Here is a 23,599-nt window from a genome sequence, read left to right on the forward strand (position 1 = left end):
CAGAAACCGATTAAAGAGGGAGTGACGTCAGTTGGCAAGAGTCACTAAATATATAAGAAATCGTTATTCAATACTTCAATTATTTTGAATATTTTATAATCAATTTAAAAATGTTATTAAAATGATAACAGACATGAATAACTATTAAATTAAATTTAAAAGTTTAATGTAAATCGTAGTCACGAATATATGAAGGATTTAATAATTCAGAATTATAGTTGATTCGTGCATATTGTTTGGTGATAATGTTAAAATTGCTTGTAATTTCTGTTGCTATTGAATGTGTAATTGTTGTGTCAGGATCAGGTAATGAAAACACTGCTATGTTAAATTAACTAGCATGTGTAGGTAATGTAACGCGACAACAAACAATATAGCGGGTGGTGTTTTTATGAAGAAAACACGAAATTATCAAATCAAATTTTACGATTGAAAAGTATAAGTCAGAAGTGAAACTTCTTTGTAAATTATTTTGTATTATATTTGAGAACTGGCAGTAAATGTAAAATTAGCATTTCTTATATATTTATTTTTTGACGTTTATAAGTGTATTTTGTTACCACAAATGCTACAATTTATTATCCTACTAAATATTTATATACAATTACAAACTAAAAATATATCTAATAACTAACCTTAAAATTTAATTATTAAAAAATATTATTAAAAGGAGTCCCTTAATTATTTGTAAATTAATTATTGCTAAGGTAATAGCCCCAATAGATGATGATGTACCAGTATATGGTCCCTCCATGTATTTCTATTTCTATATTCACACTGTATACGTGCTACTGATAATATAAATAAAAAATCTACGTTTACTGCACAAGACGTTATGTGGCAAAATTGCCAGATAACGTCTATTATATAGATCTGCAATATAGATATAGTTCTAATATGTAACTACTTAACAAATACATCATCCAATAGCGTGTATTTTTCTCGATCTCCTTTTCTCACTCTCTCTCTCAATCGGTCTCAATCGTTCTCTCCCTTTTCTAGGACAAAAACGCTGTACAGCTTCGTGACGTCTCATCCGTTAAAATTTTACCAGCATGCGCCTAAAGAAGTTTCACTTCAAAAAAATGATTGAATCTCTTGTATTTGAACGAATTATTCCACAGAACGGTGCAATGGACATCACGAATACTACGAAAAATGTATTAAGACATGCGATCCTCAAACTTGTGAAAATGCTGGGGAAACATTCCACTGTCCAATGAAATCCAAATGTAAAGGTGGCTGCCGGTGCAAGCGAGGATATTTACGGAACGAAAATAAAGAATGTATACGTAGTGATCGATGCGGTAAATTTCTTTAATGTTATTTATTTAACATATTACATATATTATATTTTACTGTAAGTTTTTGACTTCACTGTCAAAATCTTGTTTTTATAATTGCCATACAAAATTAGCTTACAGAACAATCTATTTATTATTTACACCTTGTTAGTTCTCTTCTGTCATGAAAGAGTGTACAACTTCAATGTTCATGAGCGGTGGTATGACTTAACATTAGGTGAGCCTCCTACGTTTGCCCCGTATTATTTCGTAGTATTCGTATGTTTGTGTTCTATAAAAAAAAAATAGATTGACCCACATATTACTCAGCATCAGTGTTAATAATCATTTTTGTAGGTAAAAAAAAGTTATAATTATTTTGTAGATGATAAAAATTACGAGATATCTTATTCATACAATACACCAACATCCAAGCATACGGTCGAAAAGTCTGGCAAAGAAAGTCACAAGCACAGTAAGGGCAGCAGCAGCTTTTTGAGTGGTTAGTAATAATTACTTTTAGTTAAAATTCGCCTCTATTGTCATAATATTAGGTTTCAATTTAGGTTTTAATTGACAATGATATGTGGGTAGATTCAGAATTTACATGCCTACCCTCACTTTATAGCTACTAAGACATCACGTTTATTGCGTTCACTAACAGTTTTAATTAGGCAGTCCTACGAGAAGATCGTCTTGACGTTTTGAGCGGTTCAAAGAACTTTTCTCAGTGGTTTTTATTATTCGTGTATCAACCAAGGAAACTAAAGCACAGCGAATTTCTTCAAATATATTATATAGTCCAGCTTTAAAAATATACTAAGAGAAGCGGTTAAAGATAAAAATTCAAAGATAATTTTTCCAATGGCCCATTTACGTTACAAGAAGGAATTTTTTTTTCAGAAAAAGACTCAAGTATAAGCAGTATTAGTCAAACCCCATCTACGAGGCGTAAGTATAAAATTATACAAAACATTTATTATCATTATCATCTAATTCTTGAACGTCAAACGCCATTAAAACTGTGGTAGTTTATTTATAATATTAAGTTAATAATCGTTCCATTATATTACAATAATTAATTAACATCACGAGAACATCGGCAGGCACTACTACTAATTAGACCTTTGACGGATAATAATCGCTGAAACAAATGAATTGTAAAACTAAGTCTAAATAAAATGTAATTTTATGATGTTTAAAAAATTTAGGATGGTGGATAAGGATAATGACGAATCGATTATTATATCAACAAGCACGTCTGGTTCTAGACAAGCGACATTATACGTCATTATATAACGTTCGGTTGTCGAATCACAACGAAATGTGTGTTTTAGACACATACTGCGGCCGCCACGAAGTATGGTCAGAATGTACGAACGGTGGTTGCGGCAGGCGCACTTGTTCGGATTTGGCATCACCGGTCATTTGCATTGACCCAGCCAAAGGTCACTGCCGATCTGGATGCGTTTGTAAAGAAAACTATCTTCGGAATCGTTATGGTCTTTGCGTGCCGATTTCCAAGTGTCCTACACGTAAGTGTTTTTTAATTGTCAACATGACTACTTACTATGTTTAAGATGTCTTAAGTACACGTTTCTATAAATATATTTTATTTATTTATTTATTTATTAACACTTCGTTGCTTTACATAAAAGGAAAATATTAAACATAATTTAATGACAAGCAACTGGCGGCCTTATCGCTTTAGAGCGATTTCTTCCAGACACCCACTTATATATATATATGATAAAGTAAGTATCTTAAGTACTTAATAAAAAGAATAAGTGGGATATGTGATTCGCTTTGATTCCATCTCTTAGTAACACTTGTTGCTTGATTTTTCAGCTAAATGCCAAGAGCACGAGGTATATCTTCGAAATAGGGAGACGGTGAATCATCCACAAACGTGCTGGCAGTACTTATATGCCAACCTTGATGATTCCGTCCAGACACAAGGACCAGAATGCATTTGCAGGAAAAATTATGCCAGGAACAATGACGGGCAATGTATTCCTGTCAGCAACTGTTTTCACAACATACGAGGAAAAAGATCAAGTATGCAATAATTCGCATATCTATATGTACGTTGATGCATTCAATTTATATTTATATTTCTACTGAACGTTTAGGACTACGGCTCATATGAATGCGTTAGGGCGCCACCCTGATTGGTTTAGATTCACAAATCAGCCCGGCAGATGGCGCTGTATTCAGTGTCTAGGTTATTTATCTGTACAGCAAATAAACAGCTGGTAAACCTTCTATGCATGTGCTCGTAATTAAAATACTAAACGGCTGGACAGATGAATTTCTTGTTTGCAAATGTCGATAATAATTTACATAATATTAGAGTATATGAGAGTATTAGAGAATTAGCTTCAAAGTGCGACTCTAGTTTTTATTAACAAAATGGAAGTTATCAAATCATTTAAATCACTATAAAAAGTACCAAAAACAGAAAGGCCATGTATAAAATTTTCATGAATTATCATTATGATCTACAGAGAAATATTGTGTGATAAATTAATGTTTTTTTTTCAGTTTGCAGGAGTAATGAGGAGTTCGTACTAAATACAGCTGGCATATCACGGCCTCAAAGTTGCTGGAGATATATTTTAGGTTTTCCAAAAAGTAAAGAACCTCTTTTTAAACCAGGTTGCGTGTGTATTGAAAACTACGTGCGAAATAGCACGGGTTCATGTATACCTACTAAACAATGTCGTGATCTCATGTTAACTGGCTGATATCAAAAAATTATTTTAAACAACTCTATATTAACACATGTAACTACAAAATAAAGTTTGGAATGTTCAATTCGTTTTTAATTCTTTCAATGGAATATTTGTTTACGATGAGTTATTAGCATATGTTTTAAATTGTTCAAACAATTTTTTTTTATTTGCTCTAACGATTCATTTGACTTTTCTTGTTTTATAAACGGAAACGCAGACTTTTAAATGAAAACCCACGGGGCGCAGATATGTCGGGAAGCCTTCAGACTATTATTATTTTTTTATAGAACAGGGGCCAAACGGGCAGGAGGCTCATCTGATGTTAAGTGATACCGCCCATAAACACTCTCAATGCTAGAGGGCTCGCGAGTGCGTTGCCGGCCTTTTAAGAATTTGTACGCTCTTTTCTTAAAGGACCCTAAGTCGAATTGGTTCGGAAACACTTCGAATACTAAATTATTATTAAATTAAATACTATTATTCCCTTGTTATTAGCAAATGTTTTAGATTTAAACAATGTTTTTAATTTGCTCTATAGATTCGTTTGTTGTTTTATAAACGGAAACGCAGGCTTTTATATGAAAAATTGTGGAATAGATATGGCGGTACTTAACAACTTCCCTTGTTACTTCTTGTATTCCCTTGTTAAGATACAACGTGATCAGACGTCCCGTTTTGAACGGGACTGTCCCTTTTTCAAATTACGAGCCCCGGTGTCCCCGAAATGAACCATGGGACGCAAAATTGTCCCGTTTTCAAAAACCCCGATTAAATATGAGCAGCAGAATATAAATGAGAGAGTTTCGTTGTTATTTGAAATTTGTTCTTCTGGTAAATATAACTAAACATTTTGGGTACCTATATTTTGTGATTCGTACGTAACCTTTAAGCCAACTAACTTTTTCTAAATAAATAACTATAAAAAATATTTTATTTTGATTGACCTAAATGAAACCAATGCCCCGTTTTGACTTAGAATAAATAGTCACTTAAGGTATACTACAAGTTACATCGCAGTAAGTGAGGAAGTTGCATTTTCACACATGCATCACCTTAATATATCATATTTCAAGTATCAGAGTGTCCTTCATAACATGTGTGATTTTTGACAGAAAAAAGTAACAATTTGTAGTACACTAATACGCCATGAGGCTGTAAATTTGTATGACATAATTATAATGACCTAAAAGTAGGACATTGAGCATTCTTTTGGAACTGTTTTTATTAAACCTTGCTTTGCCAGTCTAAGACAGTCGAACATTCTCAAACTATTTTTTTTTGTTACAAATGAAACTAAGTGTTTACAATTATTAGATATTGATGATAGATAAACTGGAAAAACCTGTTTTAAATTACTTCAAAGATATAAGGAAGTTGATATCGTAAAAATGGGGAAGAACCGAAATAATAAAACAATATACAGACAAACAGGTATTGAAGTGTATTTAGATCGAACTATATCATATAAATAACGAACATTTTAATTATTATAACAGTCAACAGCACTATGTTGAACCTACATAATATAGTAATATTGGTTTGTGTTACTTCGGTAATATGTAATGGTACGTATACTATTTATTATTAACTTTTTAGTTCAAAAAAGGCTCAAAGGACGAAGCGCTAAGTGCGCCTCTGTGTCAAAACGTTGTTGACATATGGGAGTCACAGTTTGCACAAGTTCTCGCTTATATCACTCAAACATCTGGCCTTTTTTATGTCTTTTTCTGTGAATTTGTTTTAAACTACTTACTACTTTAACTCTATTGACACAATTTTTAAAGCTGCGAAATTGAAAAAAGTTTATAAATAAATAAAATTTGAAGTGTATTTTTTTGAAACATCTATGTTTACTATAATTGTCATATATTTTAGAATACATGACAACTACAATAGTACAACATATGCAGTAGATAAACCAATTGTGTTTATATATATTGAAAAATATTTTTCAAATTTATGCCAACATTGCTAAAGCATCTTCTCTTCCAAATATGCAAACCTATGCTATGATCCATAACGAAGGTTATGTGCTCAGCACACACGATCAAACCGCTAAACCGATCAAAATTATGGCACCGTCTAAGTAATATTACATACATATATATAAATAGTAGAATAACGACTCTGTGTCCCTAGTACATGTCAAACACTATGATGGCATCAATCACGATTTGTGAATCAGGCGCGATTCACTACCTCAATATTTGTGATGTCACAAATGTTTCATTGCAATTACTACAGCACTACTTGAGTATTCAAATCAGTAAGAACGATATAATATTTGAAGACAGTATTTTGAATCAGACCTAAACTTGTACGTTTAAATTTCGCAGCGCGCGTACGCTGATTTGCGCGATGTTTACAACGCTCGTGTATATACTTACTAGTGTAGTGTACTCGTGTAGATACTTCCCTAAAGAAAAGTTGTAACGCATTGCACTTATTATAGATATCTATTATATAATCTATTAATTATAAAGTAACTCGTATATTTTTCCAGACCCGGATTTGTTTTTAACAGCTTCAACCGAGATTTTGATAAAAAATAAATTGCTTCTGAAACTTCTTTTTCTGAGTCCCACTTTCTGATGATCGTAGGCTATATAAAAAATATTATATTAATTCGAGCTGTTCAAACTCTGGAGAATTAAATCAATTCAATATTGTAGGTCATCCAGAATTCTGTGGTCCAAATGAAGTAATTGACGATTGTGTTAATGGTGGATGTGGAAGGCGTAATTGCTCAGACCTTGCCGAACCACAATTATGCATTGATCCTATACATTGTATTAGAGGCTGTCGGTGTAGAGACGGATATTTACGTGATGAGTACGGAGGGTGTGTACCGGTAACTAGTTGTCCAATACGTGAGTATTTACCTTTTAAATAGTATTTATACATGTTATTCATATTTAAACTCTTTATTTCGTGGAGTTTCTTCGAGTTGTTTTAGAAACATTGCTGTTCTAATTACTTGCTATTATTATTCAGATCAAATCATTTATTCCAATAAGACAACCTAAAATGGCACTTTTGAACGTCAAATAAAATATAAGGATGATTCTAGTTGCCCCTTCCAAAAGGTGTGGAGAAGAATGGGCAAGAAACTCCACACTTTCTTTTCTTACAAATATCGAAACCGTGGAATTCTTAAGAGCTTTTGTTATTTTAACATATGTATATTCTTTCTTCAACATATTTTCTCCATTCAATTCATGTGTGATGATTGAGAGCAAAAAAATATCACAAAATAACTTTTCTCAAAATCCATACGCAAGGGCCAGTTCCAGAGATTATAAACTTAAATATAGCGTTTAATGATTTTATCTATTTAGCTGCTATAGCAACGACATAGTGACAGACACACGTGCAGGGGCAGATCTACTAAAGGGTTTATTGGGCTGCAGCCCAGGGATCCGTGGATACAAAGGACCCACAGTACCCAATGACTTCAAAATTTAAAAAATAAACCTCATGTTGGAATCTCTGAGATCAATCAAACCATGTGCGATGTCTTTCGAATGGAATACGGATTTCTCTGTAGCTTGTTTCCAGTCCGTGTATTTGTTCGGGGTCTGCCCCGTAAAAGCCCACAAATATACTGTCAGCCCATGCAGATGTGCATGGATATCATAGCCGTAGCTTATATTTCAATAACATCCAAACACTGAATTTATATGGTGGATGAATAGTGTATCATTAGATTTTTAACCGATTCAAAATTAAATGAAAATTAATTTGTATTAAAATTATTTTAACTACCTAAATTGATTTTACAGCAAATTGCAAAGAAGGTGAAATTTTCGATTTTTGCCCTGGTTACTGTCAGCCAGAATGCGGCGTTGACCAAAGCCTTATCTTATGTAAACCCTCACCACAACCTGGTGACGCAGACTGCGATCCAGCTTGTCGATGTGCTGACGGCTTGTATAGAACGACGGAAGGAACCTGTGTGCCAAAGGAGTCGTGCCGTAAGTACTTAAGTATAAAAAAAGTTCATCCATTGCAAAACTTTTAATAGAACTCAACCTGCGATCCATTAAGGAATTTTTAGATGGTGTAAAATAATTTTAGTTCATACTACACAACACAATTTGACAACTTGATTCTGCGCCCTGTGATTTCGGATCCAGTTTATAATTTATTGATAAGTTGCAAGATTTGTTGTTTGTGAAGTTTGTCGCGTAACCAAAAATGTGACGCGTACGGCGTAACCAAACATGTGACACGTACGACGTAACCGAAAAGTGTGACGGTAATTGTTTTTCCGACGCCCATAAAGAAGTTTCACTTCAAAATAATTACAGCTCCAAAATGTCCGAACGGCGAAGTATACGAGGAATGCCCAGACCCCTGCGTACCCAATACATGTGCAAGCATTTGGTCGAGATTCATACCCTGCCCACCGCGGCCTGAAGATTGTAAACCGACCTGCCGATGTCCCGATGGCCTGCACAGGAATAAAATCGGTCAATGTATTACTACTGAAGAGTGTTGTAAGTATTGTGTACATTTCACAGCAACAAAATAATTCAAAATAATAATTGGTTCCAGGTGCAAGACTTGAACTAAGAATTTTACTTTTTCCGTATGTTTTAGTGCAATGTAGGGGTCCTAACGAATACTTCTCATGCGGTGGAGCGTGTGATAATGAATGTGACAAACTGAGTCGACAGAGTATAAATAATTGTCCAATTATCAATATTCAGTGTAACAGAAAATGCTATTGTGAAGACGGATATGCACGAGATGCTAATAATACCTGCATTCCTATCAACGAATGTCCACGTAAGTTTTATGAACCATAATTTTATTTTATATTATTTTATTATAATAAATTTTCGTGACCACAATTAAAATAGCATTAAATTCTTATCTTACTACACATGACTGTTTAAGATACAAGAAAATTATATAAATACCTGTTTGAGTTAAATTTTATTTTTTGCAAGAAATTCATACTTCCTTTTATATTTTAGCGGAGTGTCCAATAAATGAGCGATACGTCAACAATATAAATGAAATATGTGAAGCAAAGACGTGTTCAGAACTCGACCAGCCTTTACCGTGTCAGGTAGATGGATCTTGCAACACCGGTCCTCCTGGTTGTATTTGTATCGATGGATATGTTAGGAATGGTGATGGCATATGTGTTCCTACTTATGAATGTCGTAAGTATAGGCTTGGCTAAGTTTCCCTTTAATGAGGCGTAATGTTTTGCATATGGTGAATTAATAGATAAATCAGATAATGATATTTATGTAATATTTTACAGCTCCAAAATGTCCGAACGGCGAAGTATACGAGAAATGCCCAGACCCCTGCGTACCCAATACATGTGAAGTAATTTATTCGACTTACAAACCTTGTCCACCTCGCCCCGAAGATTGTAAGCCAACCTGCCTATGTCCCGATGGCCAGTTCAGGAATAAAATCGGTCAATGTATTACTTCTGAAGAGTGTTGTAAGTATTATTAAAATATCACAACCAAAAACAAAAGCACGTGTTTAATTAACCAAAGTAAGATAGATATTTCTGTTACATCCAAAAAGAAACGATTGTTCATAATCATTTTTCAATTTTGTATAAAATCGCACTCTGTGTAATACAGAGGCATAATTTGTAAAAGAAGAATTTTGAGATTTTTTTATCATTAAGGTCTGTATTTACTTTGATTAGTGATTCGTGAAGGTATTAAGCGATTAGGAGAAAACAAGTATCTACAGTGACTGATAAGTGGAGGTGATTAGTTGGCTGCGTAGTAAAGTGATTAGAAGCGTGTTCTATTTTTTTGCGAGTGAACTGCGAGTAGTGACGTCGCGTGCGCCTTCCCTTCCCCACTTATTCGCAGCATGCCTGCCAAACTATACGACAACTGAATTTACTTAAAAGAGCCACTAAAAATTAATTGGACACTACTTGAACTACACACCTACACTAATCATCCTCAATTACTAATCACTTGCACTCGCACTAATCAAAGTGAACAGGCCTTTACGAATTTTTATATTTTCCACTACGGCTTGTTTTGTATAAACATGCATTTTATTACAGTTACGATTATGAAACATTACAGATTTGTTCTTTGATAATGTCACTTTAGGAAGCTTTTATAATTCATTTTAATAAATTCTTGAGGTAATGATTTATTTAAAAAATTATCTGATATCATTGGAGAATTTCATTTATTGTCCTCAGTATGAGTATAGGAAGTTAATGATTCGTACTTAGCTGTGTAGTTAATTTTACTTTATATTTTAGTACAATGTAACGGTCCTCACGAATACTTCTCATGTGGTGGAGCGTGTGATAATGAATGTGACAAACTGAGTCGACAGAGTATAAACAATTGTCCAATTGTCAATATTCAGTGTAACAGAAAATGTTATTGTGAAGATGGATATGCACGAGATGCTAATAATACCTGCATTCCTATCAACGAATGTCCACGTAAGTTTTATAAACCATAATTTTATTTTATATTATATTGTAATATAATTTTCGCGACCACAATTGAAAAAGCATTAAATTCTTATCTTACTACAGATGACTGTTTAATATACAAGAAAATTATATAAATACCTGTTTAAGTTAAATTTTAATTTTTGCAAGCAATTCATACTTCCTTTGATATTTTAGCGGAGTGTCCTATAAATGAGCGGTACGTCAACAATATAAATGAAATATGTGTAGCAAAGACGTGTTCAGAACTCGACCAGCCTTTACCGTGTCAGATAGATGGATCTTGCAACACCGGTCCTCCTGGTTGTATTTGTATCGATGGATATGTAAGGAATGGCGATGGCATATGTGTTCCTACCACTGAATGTCGTAAGTATAGGCTTTTGGCAAAGTGTTGGTTTTAAGAGACCTAATGTTTTGCATAGGGATAATAAATATATATATCATATATCAGGAAATGATCTTAAAATAAATAAAAATTACAGCTCCAAAATGCCCGAACGGTGAAGTATACGAGAAATGCCCAGACCCCTGCGTACCCAATACATGTGCAAGCATTTGGTCAAGATTCAAACCTTGCCCGCCACAGCCTGAAGATTGTAAGCCGACCTGTCGATGTCCCGATGGCCAGTACAGGAATAAAATCGGTCAATGTATTACTACTGAAGAGTGTTGTAAGTATTGTGTACATTTCACAGCAACAAAATAATTTAAAAGGTTCTACAGTACCGAGGCACTTTGAAGATAATTGGTTCCAGGTGTAAGACTTGAACTGAGATTTCAACTTATTTCCATGTTTTAGTGCAATGTAGGGGTCCTAACGAATATTTCTCATGCGGTGGAGCGTGTGATAATGAATGTGACAAACTAAGTCGACAGAGTATAAAACATTGTCCAATTGTCAATATTCAGTGCAACAGGAAATGCTATTGTGAGGACGGATATGCACGAAATGCTAATAATACATGCATTCCTATCAACGAATGTCCACGTAAGAATCTTTAACTGTACTACATTTAAATATACATTCATAAAGCAGTATTGACGTAAAAATATCGATTATTTAAAGATGTCAATCCACATTAATATTATTAAGAGGAAATATTTTACTATTACCCTATAGAGCCTATTTTCAAAATTCAAGGCCCTTAAGACCAACAGCAAGATTCCTTAAAAAAAATTCCATTTGCCAGAAACAGAATGCTTTACAGCTATAAGCTCGCCAATTGTTTTAAACGTTTTTTTTAAGAAACGAACAGCATTATTGACACATTTATTATATTATTTTAGCGGAGTGTCCAGTAAATGAGCAATACGTGAAGAATGTAAATGAAATATGTAGAGCAAAGACGTGTTCAGAACTCGGCGAACCATTACCGTGTCTGCAAGAAGGTTATGATGATAGTGGTCCTCCTGGTTGTATATGTAATGATGGATTTATAAGGAACTGTGATGGTCTATGTGTACCTACAACTGAATGTCGTAAGTTTTAGTTTTTTAAACGGTTTTATTTAGCTCACCCCGTTTGTTTTATTCTTTTTTCTTGGGTCAAATTTAGTAATTCAAATTTCACCCTCTTCCTGTCAACCGATTAATCTGAAATTTTGTATACACTTTGGATTTTGGTGACAATACAATTATGTTTATTCATTATCATTATAAATTCAAAATGGCCGCCGCTACAAAATGGCTGAAAATTTATGTTTTATTAATCCCATCAATATGGGTATCAAATGAAAGGGTTCAACAAGCAGAATACAATATTCTATAAAAAATTGAAATCCAAGATGGCAGCCGCTACAAAATGGCGGATAACGTAGGTTTTATCAATCCCATCAATATGGGTATCAAATGAAAGGGCTCAACAAGCAGAATACAATATACTATAAATAATGGGCAAGAAACCTTGCAATAATGAAGCACTAAATGAATTAAACAGAATAAACATTACATGGAATTATAAACATATGCATAGACTAGACTGATATAAAACCGTGGGGCACGTCAATTGTCTACAAATTATCGACTTAATGTGCGATAGAAGAATCGTTTAATTCGTCGTTAAAATATTTTATAATTCCCACGACTGTATCTATTTTATTATTTTTTGGTTTTTAGTACATTTATCTTAAACCTTTCAATGTATGTTTAACATAAAACCGTTTAACTTAAAAAGTTTTTTTACCTATTTTTTTTTAGTATTCACTTTGAACATGTCGGCGTTATGCCAGAATTATCGAATCTATTAATTGTTGAAGATAAATTTCAATACTAATAAAAATAATAAAAATATTAATAAAGTCAAAATGTATTTATTCATATACGTAACATAATGTACACTTATGAACGTCAAAAAAAAGAAATATTAAATGAATCTAATTTTACATTTACTGCCAGTTTTCAAACCAAGGGCGTAGAACGGAAGAGAAGAACTGGCAATAAACTCTCCGCCACTCTTTTTAATCGCCTTTTTGATCTTTTTAATAATAGTAATAATAATAATGATGATGGTTATGGAGTCTTACTATTATCGACCATTGAATAGTCGTTAATTATAGAGCTAGCAACATTGACAAGTTAAAAGAACCAGCCATATGTATCATAGGTTTAGAACCAATTTGACTTTGATGTCATTCTATGATAATGACAATGGCAGCTGACACAATAATGAAGACTATGAAATTACTATAGACTATCATTTATTTATTTATTTCAAACATACACACATCATCATAATATAAAATAGCAATCTTAAATATTACTAATATTTTAGTTACAATATAATAATTATATATAAATTTGCGCCCAGAAACACAATGCAATGTAACAAATTGTTATGTTAATATCGTAATGTTAAACGAAAGTGTTTTAATAATTGTGAAATTTTCAAGTCTTTCGTATTTGTCAAATATTCGTAATCACCCAATAGTAGACATTTAGCAAATATTCGTATTTGGCGAATATCACACACGAATTTTAATATGTAACTGAACGCAACCCGCAACAAATTACGGTTTGGCTGTGCACAGTGTATTTGAACGCACCTATAAATATAAAAATGAAGTAATAATTGAGTAAGTAGTAAGTATAATGCTGAGCCAGGGCCATTTACAACCACACACACATTTTAAATGTACTGTATTTTTCTTTGAGTTTCTGTGTGTGTTTGGTTAGTGATAAATGTTATGTCTATGTCTAATTATACACGTATGTAATACGACCAAAACTGACCCATAATGATTTTCTATTTCTAATGATTTCAGCTGCTTGCGGAGGAGATTATAATGCTACCACTGGACCTGGTACTTTTTGCATAACTTGTGACAACTATAAGATAGAAGAACAAGTTGTTTGTATACTTGTATCTAAGATAAACGGTTGTGCCTGCAGAGACAAATATGTTTACAACAACCATTTAAAACAGTGCATCTTACCTCAAGATTGTCGTGAGTACATTTTTTGGACAAGAATTAAGTTCGGTGGCTGTTGGAGGATGTTCAAATAAAAGAAACACTTTGTTTGAAGCTAAGTGTCAACTGGTTTTAATTGTTTAACACAAGAGCCTATAAATAACATAACGTTAGGGGTAGTGGGTTGAAGCGCTAGACTAACAAAAACTGTAGTTTTTTTATAGAACAGGAGGCAAACGTGCAGGAGGCTCACTTGATGTTAAGTGATACCATATTGACTCATTTATGGTTAAAATATAGTACAGTACAAAAAGTAATGATAGAAGTTCTAAAGCTTATTTGTTGGTGAGTAATAACCATTTTCTTTTGTTTCAGCTGGAAAACACCATCATGACGGATGTTGAGAACATCTTGCAATATATTTTTCAGTATATATTTTTCTTATTTTTGTATATTTTAATAAAAACTAAGAAAAAATAGAGTTTTTTTTTAATCTCATGTATTCTCATAATTTTAAACGAAATGTTAGAGAGCATATAAGAAAATAATCTCTCTGTCTTGAAAGTGGATCTATATCTAAAAGGAAGTCTATAACTAAAGAACGGCTAAATTGATTTGCTGAAAATCGGTGGGCATAGAATAAGGTAAGAGGTAGCATAGAACTAGGAGACGGACATAGAATCCCTGTCTTCATGGGACTGGTTTCCAAAACGCAAAAAACATAAAAACTAAAAATTTATTAGGCAAAATATCAGTCGTTTGTTAAAAATGGTTACACAACGCAACTGACAGCAAAACGTAATGTCAGCAATGGTTCAATTTGATTCAAAATTTGACAATAGGAAGTTTGGAAGTTCATCAGTTAATGTGTTTATTTCGAATTTCTATTAGTTTATCGTGCCGATATTAATAAAGCCGTTCTGGCTTTGTTAATATCAAGACGATCGAATCTTTATGCCTAATCTATATGAATATGAAGCCGTATACAATTATTGTGTGGACAGATTTAGATGAGAATTTATGTGGATTCGAGCATATTGATGTATATCATCTCTATCTAGCATACATTTTATCGCGGGCTATGAGCGCGGCGACCGAATCAAGAAATTCCGCAACTAAAATAAACCTAACACACGATGACGTTATATAGATGCGGCCAATACGCGTTAGAGCGGCACAGTACGCATACTGCGTATTCACAGCTCTGACGAGATCGATGACGTAACGTAAGCGCAACCAGTACAGCTGGTACGCGTTACAGGGAGACACACTATATAGGCTTGTTAGTCTGAGTCTGGTAGAGTTGTAAATTGAATTACTAAGAAAATACTTGAAAAAAATAAGTAGTATTTTTAATTGCATAAGTTTTTTGCTGGTTTTTTAAGTTTGAAATATTGTACTAATATATGTGTACAGGACAACGTCTGTCAGTTGTCGTTGTATTGTATTTTAGTATACAATAAAATATACATTAAAGAAAATCAAAAATATGTACAGTGTGTGCAAATATTAAGTAAGCAATCAGTTCTTAATATTATTTATTAATAGGCTTATTAATAGGCTATTAAAACTATGCTTATTTCATAGGAAAATTTATGGAGAGAATATTAAATAAATTCAAAGGCTCTTTATCATGGAAGGCTTATAGTTTAAATCTCCTTAACAAACTTGCGAACTTGTTGGAAAATTATTGCATTCAATATATAAGGAGGTATTTTTGGACTTTTGATGAAGTTTTGTGAACATATAACACGACCATGCATGCTTTTTAGGAAGTAACCAAAAACTGAAACCAAAGTCAGAAAAAGCAGAAAAATCTCACATCTCTACGCATTACAAAGGATCGAGCCTCTCGGAAAGAAATTACTTTGGCTGGTGGAGGATTCGAACGGCTCTTCGTTAAATACAGTCCAGTGGAAGGTGCTGGTACTAGGGAGCTCCCGTTCAGAGGTGAAAGCAGTGGGGGTACCATGTGCTGAATGTATACTTTATATAGTTGCATGTGATGCTCAGACTGTACCGTTGTCTGGCAGAGCACTCCAAGCTTCTTTGAGGCTAATTTAGCCTTTTGCTCTATATTCCGTGAAACTGAACATAGTTCAATATGTCAACGATTGAGCGATATTTCGATTCTGTGCTTTAAGGAAAGTGTCTCTAACGGGAAGAGATGTATAATCTACAACTGCTCGAGAAATAGCTGCACGTCCATTGTAAAGAGTATCCCCAGTGCTGTGAATGAGACCACAACCTTGTAGGACCCTAGTGTTCACGCGTTTAAGGTCGGCCTGGTCGATGACGACCTTGATGATCCGATCGGCCAACTTATTAGAAATTAAAAAAAAGTAAACTCGTGATATTTGTCCACTTACAATCCAATCTATAAATGACACGATTATGCTATAAAGTATTTTAATATTGCTTTATAGGCGACTATTAATATAATACGTGCATATTTAAATATATTGATACACATCTATCATTTTAGTATCACTTATCCTTCATAATGTCAAAATATTTTTTTGCGTTATTGTTATCGGGGTTAATTTGTATCATCAACTGTGAAAGTTCATCATCATCAGGTAACTTTTATTTAAGAAAAGACTTTTTTGCGTGTAATTTTCAAGTTATTATAGTTTTGATCTCTGGCTATGCCAATAGACCTTCTATTTATTATTATTATTATCTATAAAAACACACTAGCAGCTAAATAAGCTGATGCATACGTATTGAGAGATTTGGAGAAACAATCCAATCTTTTTTTCTTCTCGTTTTGGGAGAAAATTCTTTAGGAAAGTTTCATATGACTTTAACATAGATTTTGTTTCGTGATTATTTGCCTCTTTACTGTATTCTAATAGTTAAGTAAGTGATGAGCCTTCTGTGTCTGGCACAGGCCGTCGACTTTTTGGATTTAACATCGTCGACGATGTTTTCCTTCGGCGCACGGCGGCTTCGGTGAACATGTTAAATGCTATAAATGAAAGTCCACTACTTACTAGTGTTATTAAATGTATGCAATATATTTTCTTACAAGTCACTTGCGTTATATAATGTTATTAATATAAAACTGTTGACAACAGTAACTCTCTTTGTAGCCAGAAATTCTATATGATATGGAATGATATGTGGTAGAAATTATTATTGTTTGCAAAAACATTTGATTTTAAAAAACAATAATTTATTAAATATTCGTAATTATTTCAGATGAAAGTGATGAACAGCAACGGTTGAGAAGCAATTTCGACCAAGGGAACGATGATTTTACAGCGCACTTTTTATACGTGTGTTTTCTACATTATATGATTTGCTAATGCACTAATACCTCCTTATTAAATTAATTACACTCAGGCGGGACAAGCTTTATACGATCTCTTCGCAGCCTGAACACAATTTGACAGATACTAAATAGTTTAAACAGTGCGAGATATGGATCGTTTGTATAAAGAGCTTATGATCGCCAATAAATTTTATGTCGTTTAATTTCAGGACGTAATTGACGAAAAGCCGAATAAGAGTGTGATAACATCTCCGTTCAGTCTGCTATTTCTTTTATCGCAATTAGCCCTTTATTCTAAAGGGAAGACATATGATCAACTGGCGAAGCTCCTGAATTTGAATAAGAGAAATGACGTATGTAATATATGTGCTCATAATACGATTTAGTGTATTTGTAATTAATCAAGTAAATATACCAATTGCTGACGGTATCTATTCTATCTACGGTCAACTATTTTATATTTTATAGTTGGATTTGACTGACCCCCTGGAATTATTACAATTGTAATTTAAAGTATTCTTTTCAACATTTATAATATTATTAAATGTTCAAATCAAAATATCAATTGTTTATCCATTAACTTAATGTACACTTACAAATGTCAATATAATAGTTATTACATTTACTGCCAGTTCTCAATCACGGGCGTGACCAGAAGAGACGTAAAGAACTGGCAATAAATACTCCGTCTTTTAAATCGTCAAGGTTTTTTATTGGCACATTTTAACTGTGGACTAGACTTTTTGATGACTAGATTTGGGCCTTTCCTGGCAGATACTACCTCCGACTATGCAGTAAGAGCATACTCTTCCTTAAAAGGCCGGCAACGCAATGCGATGACTACTTAGGCTTCGTAGGCTCGTTAACTCTCATATACTCCTCCTGTATAAAAACCAAATCGTTTCTATTTATTAATATTTGCAAAACTTAAAGTCCATTTGCGAGCGAAATAATTAAATTTGCAGATTCGATCCACAATACCACAATACTTGGATGAGATCAATTCTCAACGGAACGTTAACTTCTCTTTAGCTGAAAGAGTGTTTGGAAGTATCGATTATCCGTTCAGTAAAGCCTTTAAACGTGACACTAAACTCACATTCCATGCTCAAGCCAGAAACTTGGACTTCAGTGAACCCGAGGAAGCAGCCAAGGAAATAAATTCATGGGTAATTATATTTGTCCATAGTTTATGGTTACAACTCAGTAGCTTACTGGATAACTGCTATTTATCTTTCGTAGGTATGGGTTCGATTTCCGGTAATACATTTATCTAATTTTGATGCAACAAAGGGTCTCCATACTATGAAATGAATCCGTCTATAAATCAATTAATAAGTTAAACATTGATCTTTACTACACATTTTAGGGCTTAAATATCTTCGTATGATAATTTACTTTTCTCTTTTAATAGTCTCTTATCAGACAAGCTAAGAAAATGAGTCAGATAGTGCGTATATAATATTACTCATTACAACTCGTTGTATATTTAATGTATGTCAAAATGAATCTACTCCTGATACAAGGCGTTTTAAAGAAGTCAAGTCCAGACTTAGGGCGGTTACAGACTATCGTTTTTTATACGCGTATAAGCTCGTCTTCGAAAGCGCATTTTGCCACGTACAGGTTCGCAGTTCTTGGTCCCGGTCTCTTTAATACACTCTATTAAAGTGACCCCGGTTCTCTGTCTTGATGCAATGCAATGTTTTTCCATCAGATAGATCCAGAGATCAGATGTTGATATAGACACGACGCCACTACCAGTTCGAGCGAACATGCCAAAATATGTAAGTTTACGCGCGTCCGGTTTTTAAAGCGCGTTTGGAACGACCGCAAATAAGCGCAGAAAAAAATTCGCTGGTAACCGCCTTTACTGTCAATTCTGACTCGTTGACATGATATTATGTTAAATTACCTGAGTTACGCCGGTTCCTTAGTTGCAATTACGCCCAAAAATACTTTTGTGCGGTTCAACACGTCTCGTTTGTGAATCGCTTAGCCAATAGCTGCTCAGAACACTAGAGGAACTCAGTGGGTTTTTAATTTTTCCCACATATTTACCGGTCCATAATTTTACATGTATTATGCATCTCGTTCCCTTGAATCATTTAACTTTATAATAAGTATGCAAGTTACAATGCTATCGTTAACATCTCCTATAATATAAAATATGTCACACATCTAGTTAGTTCTGTGACTATTCGTTAGAATCTTACAAATAGTTATTCTATGTTTATATATATATATAATTAAAAGTATATAATAATACCTTCATCATCAGATATCGGACATTTTTAAAGGCAGAATTAAAATCATATTCAAGTCAACGTTTCTTATGAATAACTAGCTGACCTGGCTAAGTTCGTTCCGCCTAAAAGTCTGTAATTGCAATACTGAATGTTAAAGCACTTTCTGACGTACAATTTTTTTATGAGGTACAACATGTCTTCGATCAAGACCATAGCCAGGTTATGAATCTCCTCATTCACCTCAAGATTATAAGGAATAAGGAATATATTGAACTGACACGAATTCCATATAAAATGATGCGTACTTTTGTCTACAGATGGCACTACATGCTGTTTGCATTCGTAAAATTAATTAATATATGTATTTATTGTTATTCGATATTTTATTACCTATTCTGCTATTCAGAGCGGAGAAGAAGAATCCACAAAAAAGAGATAACTGACATTGGCTCTGCCTATCTTGAGTTATAAGTGGAATAATTAACACGACTTTGTTTTATATATTTAGATTTATGTTTTGTTGTCTTACAATTTTACATTAGTTTATGGCTTATTTTAGATTGCATCGCAGACAAATAATCTTATTAAAGATTTAATTTCACCATCTGCACTAGACGAAGACACTAGACTTGTGCTAACAAATGCTATTTACTTTAAGGTAAGTTGTCTATTATATTTATTTTTCTCGTTTCTTATGAACACGGTAACCTTGAAAAGTGGCATTGCTTAAATTTAAATCTAAAGTAGCAGACCGAAAGTTCAATTTGAAGAAAAAAGACCTAACTCGGCATAAGTCATAAATGTTTCTTTTTTATCCAGGGTGACTGGAAAAGTCCATTCAATTCTAAAAAGACTAGACCACAAACATTCCACATCACACACAGGAGGAAGACTTCAGTGAAAATGATGAATCAGATCGGTCACTTCAATTACGGTTACATAAAAAACATTCAAGCAAAGGTTTGTTGAATCTTTGACATAACTAATAACTCTTAGGGTCTGTTTCACAATGTATGGATAGAGTAGGAAATAGCTATCCAAATAGCAACACATAAATTACTCGGAAGATAAAAGTTCCGAATAAGAAACTAACATTATTTCTGTTTAGATTTGTAGAGCGGTTCTGTTAATAGATTTTCAAATAACTAATATAATGTAAAAACGTAATTACCTTAAGATTTTTATGGGTGAAATGTGGGAGTCCTAACACAGATATTTTTTACTTAAAAAGATTCCCAAAAAATTACTCACAATCACATAATAATGCATTGTTATATTATAACTGGTATTTCTACTTATAAGAATTATGTGTACAGTTGATTTTACTGTTTATTAATCACCTTTTAATTATATTTAGTATTTAACACATTAAGTTGTCGTTTTGTTACATACATATCTTACAATAACTAAATCAAGTTTATTAGATATTGGTTAAGCTAAAGATATAGAAATCAATATTTTTCAGGTCGTCCAAATGTTTTATAAAAATGAAAACTTCTCTTTCCTCACAATATTGCCAAATAAGAAGCATAGTGTACATTCAGTGGCTGATCAGCTGCAAGATCTAGACTTACAATATGATGTCATAAATAATCTAGACTCGGCTCGAGTGAATATTTCAATTCCTGTAATTCATACTGAATCAAAAACTGACCTAGCTGACATCTTAAAGAAGGTAATTAGGCTTAAACTTAAGTATTTTGATTTTTTAGTTTTATTTTTGTATACTTTATTCATAATCTATAGCTTTTCAAAAAATATTTTTTTTTGTAAATATATTAGTGAAACCTATTGTAGATACATCCAATGTGTACATTTTATGTTTTATTTTTAACTTTGTTTTTATTGTAAAAATGTATCTGTTTTGTTTTCAAATAAATAAATACATACGTAATGCACCAATACATTGTTAGTTGGTGTGTGTAGGAATGTTCAATGTGTGGGGGAGGGTGAGTACCGTAGTTGACGTAGATATAACATAGATATATATAACGTAGATATAAATAACAACTCTATTTGTTTTCTTTATTCTTGGTTACATAACATTTTTTTGATATCCTAGCAGGGTTCTAAGAAATTAAAACTGCTAAAGAAAGTTTTATCATGTATTAGACTACAAAATTTTATTTTGTAGTCTATCCTAAGTCAAATCCTAAGCCTTATTATAATTTTTATTCAATTTGTTGTACTTAAAAGGGTTCCCAAATCTTACACTATGAAAAGAAAGATGTACCTACTTAAAATGAATAAAGACTTTTTTATTATTATTATTTATTATTTATTTATTTATTATATAATACGTAAACGATACATGTGTTTGGCAAGAGGTAGCAGCGTCTACAAAGTTTAGTTTTAATGTAACGTATGATATGTTTTATATTCTATATGTTATTTAAAATTTTTGAAATACTTTCTACAGAATGGAGTGACAGCTTTATTCAACAGCAGTAGCTCTGATCTGTCAGGTATTCTGATGTACCCGGAACCATTGTACGTTTCAAGTGCGATTCAAAAGGCCAAAATAATTGTTAACGAAGCGGGTTCAGAGGCAGCTGCGGCGAATGGTAATTTTATATTGTTTATCAACTTAATCATAGGTTTATTAAACAAAAAACTAAAGTTAATCCTTTCACAATCCTTCAAATAATCAAGAAATTGACAGTGAGAAAGTAACACACACGTTAAATAAAATGTAGACAATAAAATTATTTAGTTCTTCAGTTAGGAAGGTAATCGATTAATGTACATAGAATTAAATTAAGAATAATCTTTGTATGTTGCATTCCAATGAAACATTTTTTATTGGAATGCAACTTATTTAAATTAGCTAAATTGTATTGTATAATTTATGTTTAATTTTTTTTGCACAATTTTAATTTAGTTGTCATCATAGTATTACAATAATCCTGTTTTGTAATTAAACCCCTATTAGTTCTAAATAATAGAAATTTAAACAAAAGCTGGTCAAATTTGAATAACAATAAATACGCCCACAGCGTTACGTCGCGTTAATCAAATCTAAATTTTCTTTGGGATAATCAGCCTTCCTTTTCCTCAAAATATTTTTTTTGGCAAGCAGACATTGGTACCGGAACAACTTTAATAAATAAATAAATTAACTACAATATTGCGAATAGTTTGGTCACCATCCCTAATTGTTAAGTTTTATAAATACAAATAATTATGATTATTACCAAACCAATACGATAATGTCAAAAAAAAAAATAGATAGATACAATATCCCTACTGTGAAGGTGCCGCGAGAACATATAAAGATGTAGTGTCGACAGACATGCATTCAGTAAGCGCAACGTGGTTATCGGGGATTAACAGATTGGTTCTGGCCCATGGGCCCGCAAATAACCATAGCCTTCGCCGTGACACATATCCCCTAGGTACAGAAAACCCCAGTTCTTTGAGAACCTCAACTCAATCAATCAAAAAACATTCATATATAGGTAACATAATGTACACTTATGAACGTTAAAAAAAAGAAATATACATTAAATGATTCTAATTTTAGATTTACTGCCAGGTCTCAAATCAAAGGCGTAGAACGGAAGAGTAGAACTGGCAATAAACTCTCCGCCACTCTTTTTAATCGCCAAGGTTTTTTACACAATATTTGTAAGGAGCTGCAACCATTACACCATGTTCCATATGAAATCTTGAGTAATAAAGAATAATAAAATAAATTAAAAACAAAGATTTGTCCTCTATCAGGAGGCATGGTGAAATAGAAGCACGCACTTACATAATACACTACAACTCACTACAACTCACTAGCCAAATGTGATTTATTGTACCCCACCATCCCCAAGATAAATAATGTTGGGTGCATTAAGAGATAGTAGGGGTAGATGTTATACAGTCTGTAATAAAGAAAACGAGTTAACCTATGTACGTAAAATATTATTATCCACTAACACTTTGGAAACAATTTCAGCAATTACCGTCGGAACAACAGCCGCAGAAGCTAAACCTGAACAATTCCATGCTAACCATCCATTTCTCTACTACATTATGTATAAAGACACGGCTATATTCGCTGGACATTATGCGGGTGCACAATAAATAAATGCGACATAACTTTTTAAACAAAACCTCTTTTTGTTTTCGTTTATAATTAGCCAACGCATGACAGTCATAGACATTTAATAAAATTGATTATCAAATTAA

General features: G+C 33.0%; 1 protein-coding gene across 1 annotated transcript; it reads left to right on the forward strand.

Moving 5' to 3' along the window:
- Positions 1-167: 167 nt before the first annotated feature.
- On the forward strand, positions 168-23,599 carry LOC111002051 (zonadhesin). Its single transcript, XM_045630454.1, has 30 exons — positions 168-306; positions 1,125-1,307; positions 1,669-1,785; positions 2,187-2,234; positions 2,621-2,818; positions 3,132-3,341; positions 3,828-4,025; positions 5,515-5,583; positions 6,691-6,888; positions 7,801-7,992; positions 8,329-8,517; positions 8,621-8,809; positions 9,001-9,192; positions 9,297-9,485; positions 10,284-10,472; positions 10,662-10,853; positions 10,970-11,158; positions 11,287-11,475; positions 11,775-11,966; positions 13,748-13,930; positions 14,899-14,936; positions 16,380-16,473; positions 17,099-17,175; positions 17,381-17,524; positions 18,137-18,340; positions 19,980-20,078; positions 20,240-20,380; positions 20,886-21,095; positions 21,840-21,984; positions 23,367-23,599. The coding sequence occupies exons 1-30, from the start codon at positions 246-248 to the stop codon at positions 23,492-23,494; spliced, it is 4,647 nt and encodes a 1,548-aa protein (XP_045486410.1). The 5' UTR covers positions 168-245; the 3' UTR covers positions 23,495-23,599.

Source organism: Pieris rapae, chromosome 12 (assembly GCF_905147795.1).
Source record: "Pieris rapae chromosome 12, ilPieRapa1.1, whole genome shotgun sequence".
Taxonomy (NCBI): domain Eukaryota; kingdom Metazoa; phylum Arthropoda; class Insecta; order Lepidoptera; family Pieridae; genus Pieris; species Pieris rapae.

Coding starts and splice junctions, on each gene's coding strand:
- LOC111002051 (XM_045630454.1), top strand. CDS start 246: ATGTTAAAATTGCTTGTAATTTCTGTTGCTATTGAATGTGTAATTGTT. Junction 7,993..8,328: donor TGTGCCAAAGGAGTCGTGCC/GTAAGTACTTAA, acceptor AAATAATTACAG/CTCCAAAATGTCCGAACGGC. Junction 8,518..8,620: donor TATTACTACTGAAGAGTGTT/GTAAGTATTGTG, acceptor CGTATGTTTTAG/TGCAATGTAGGGGTCCTAAC.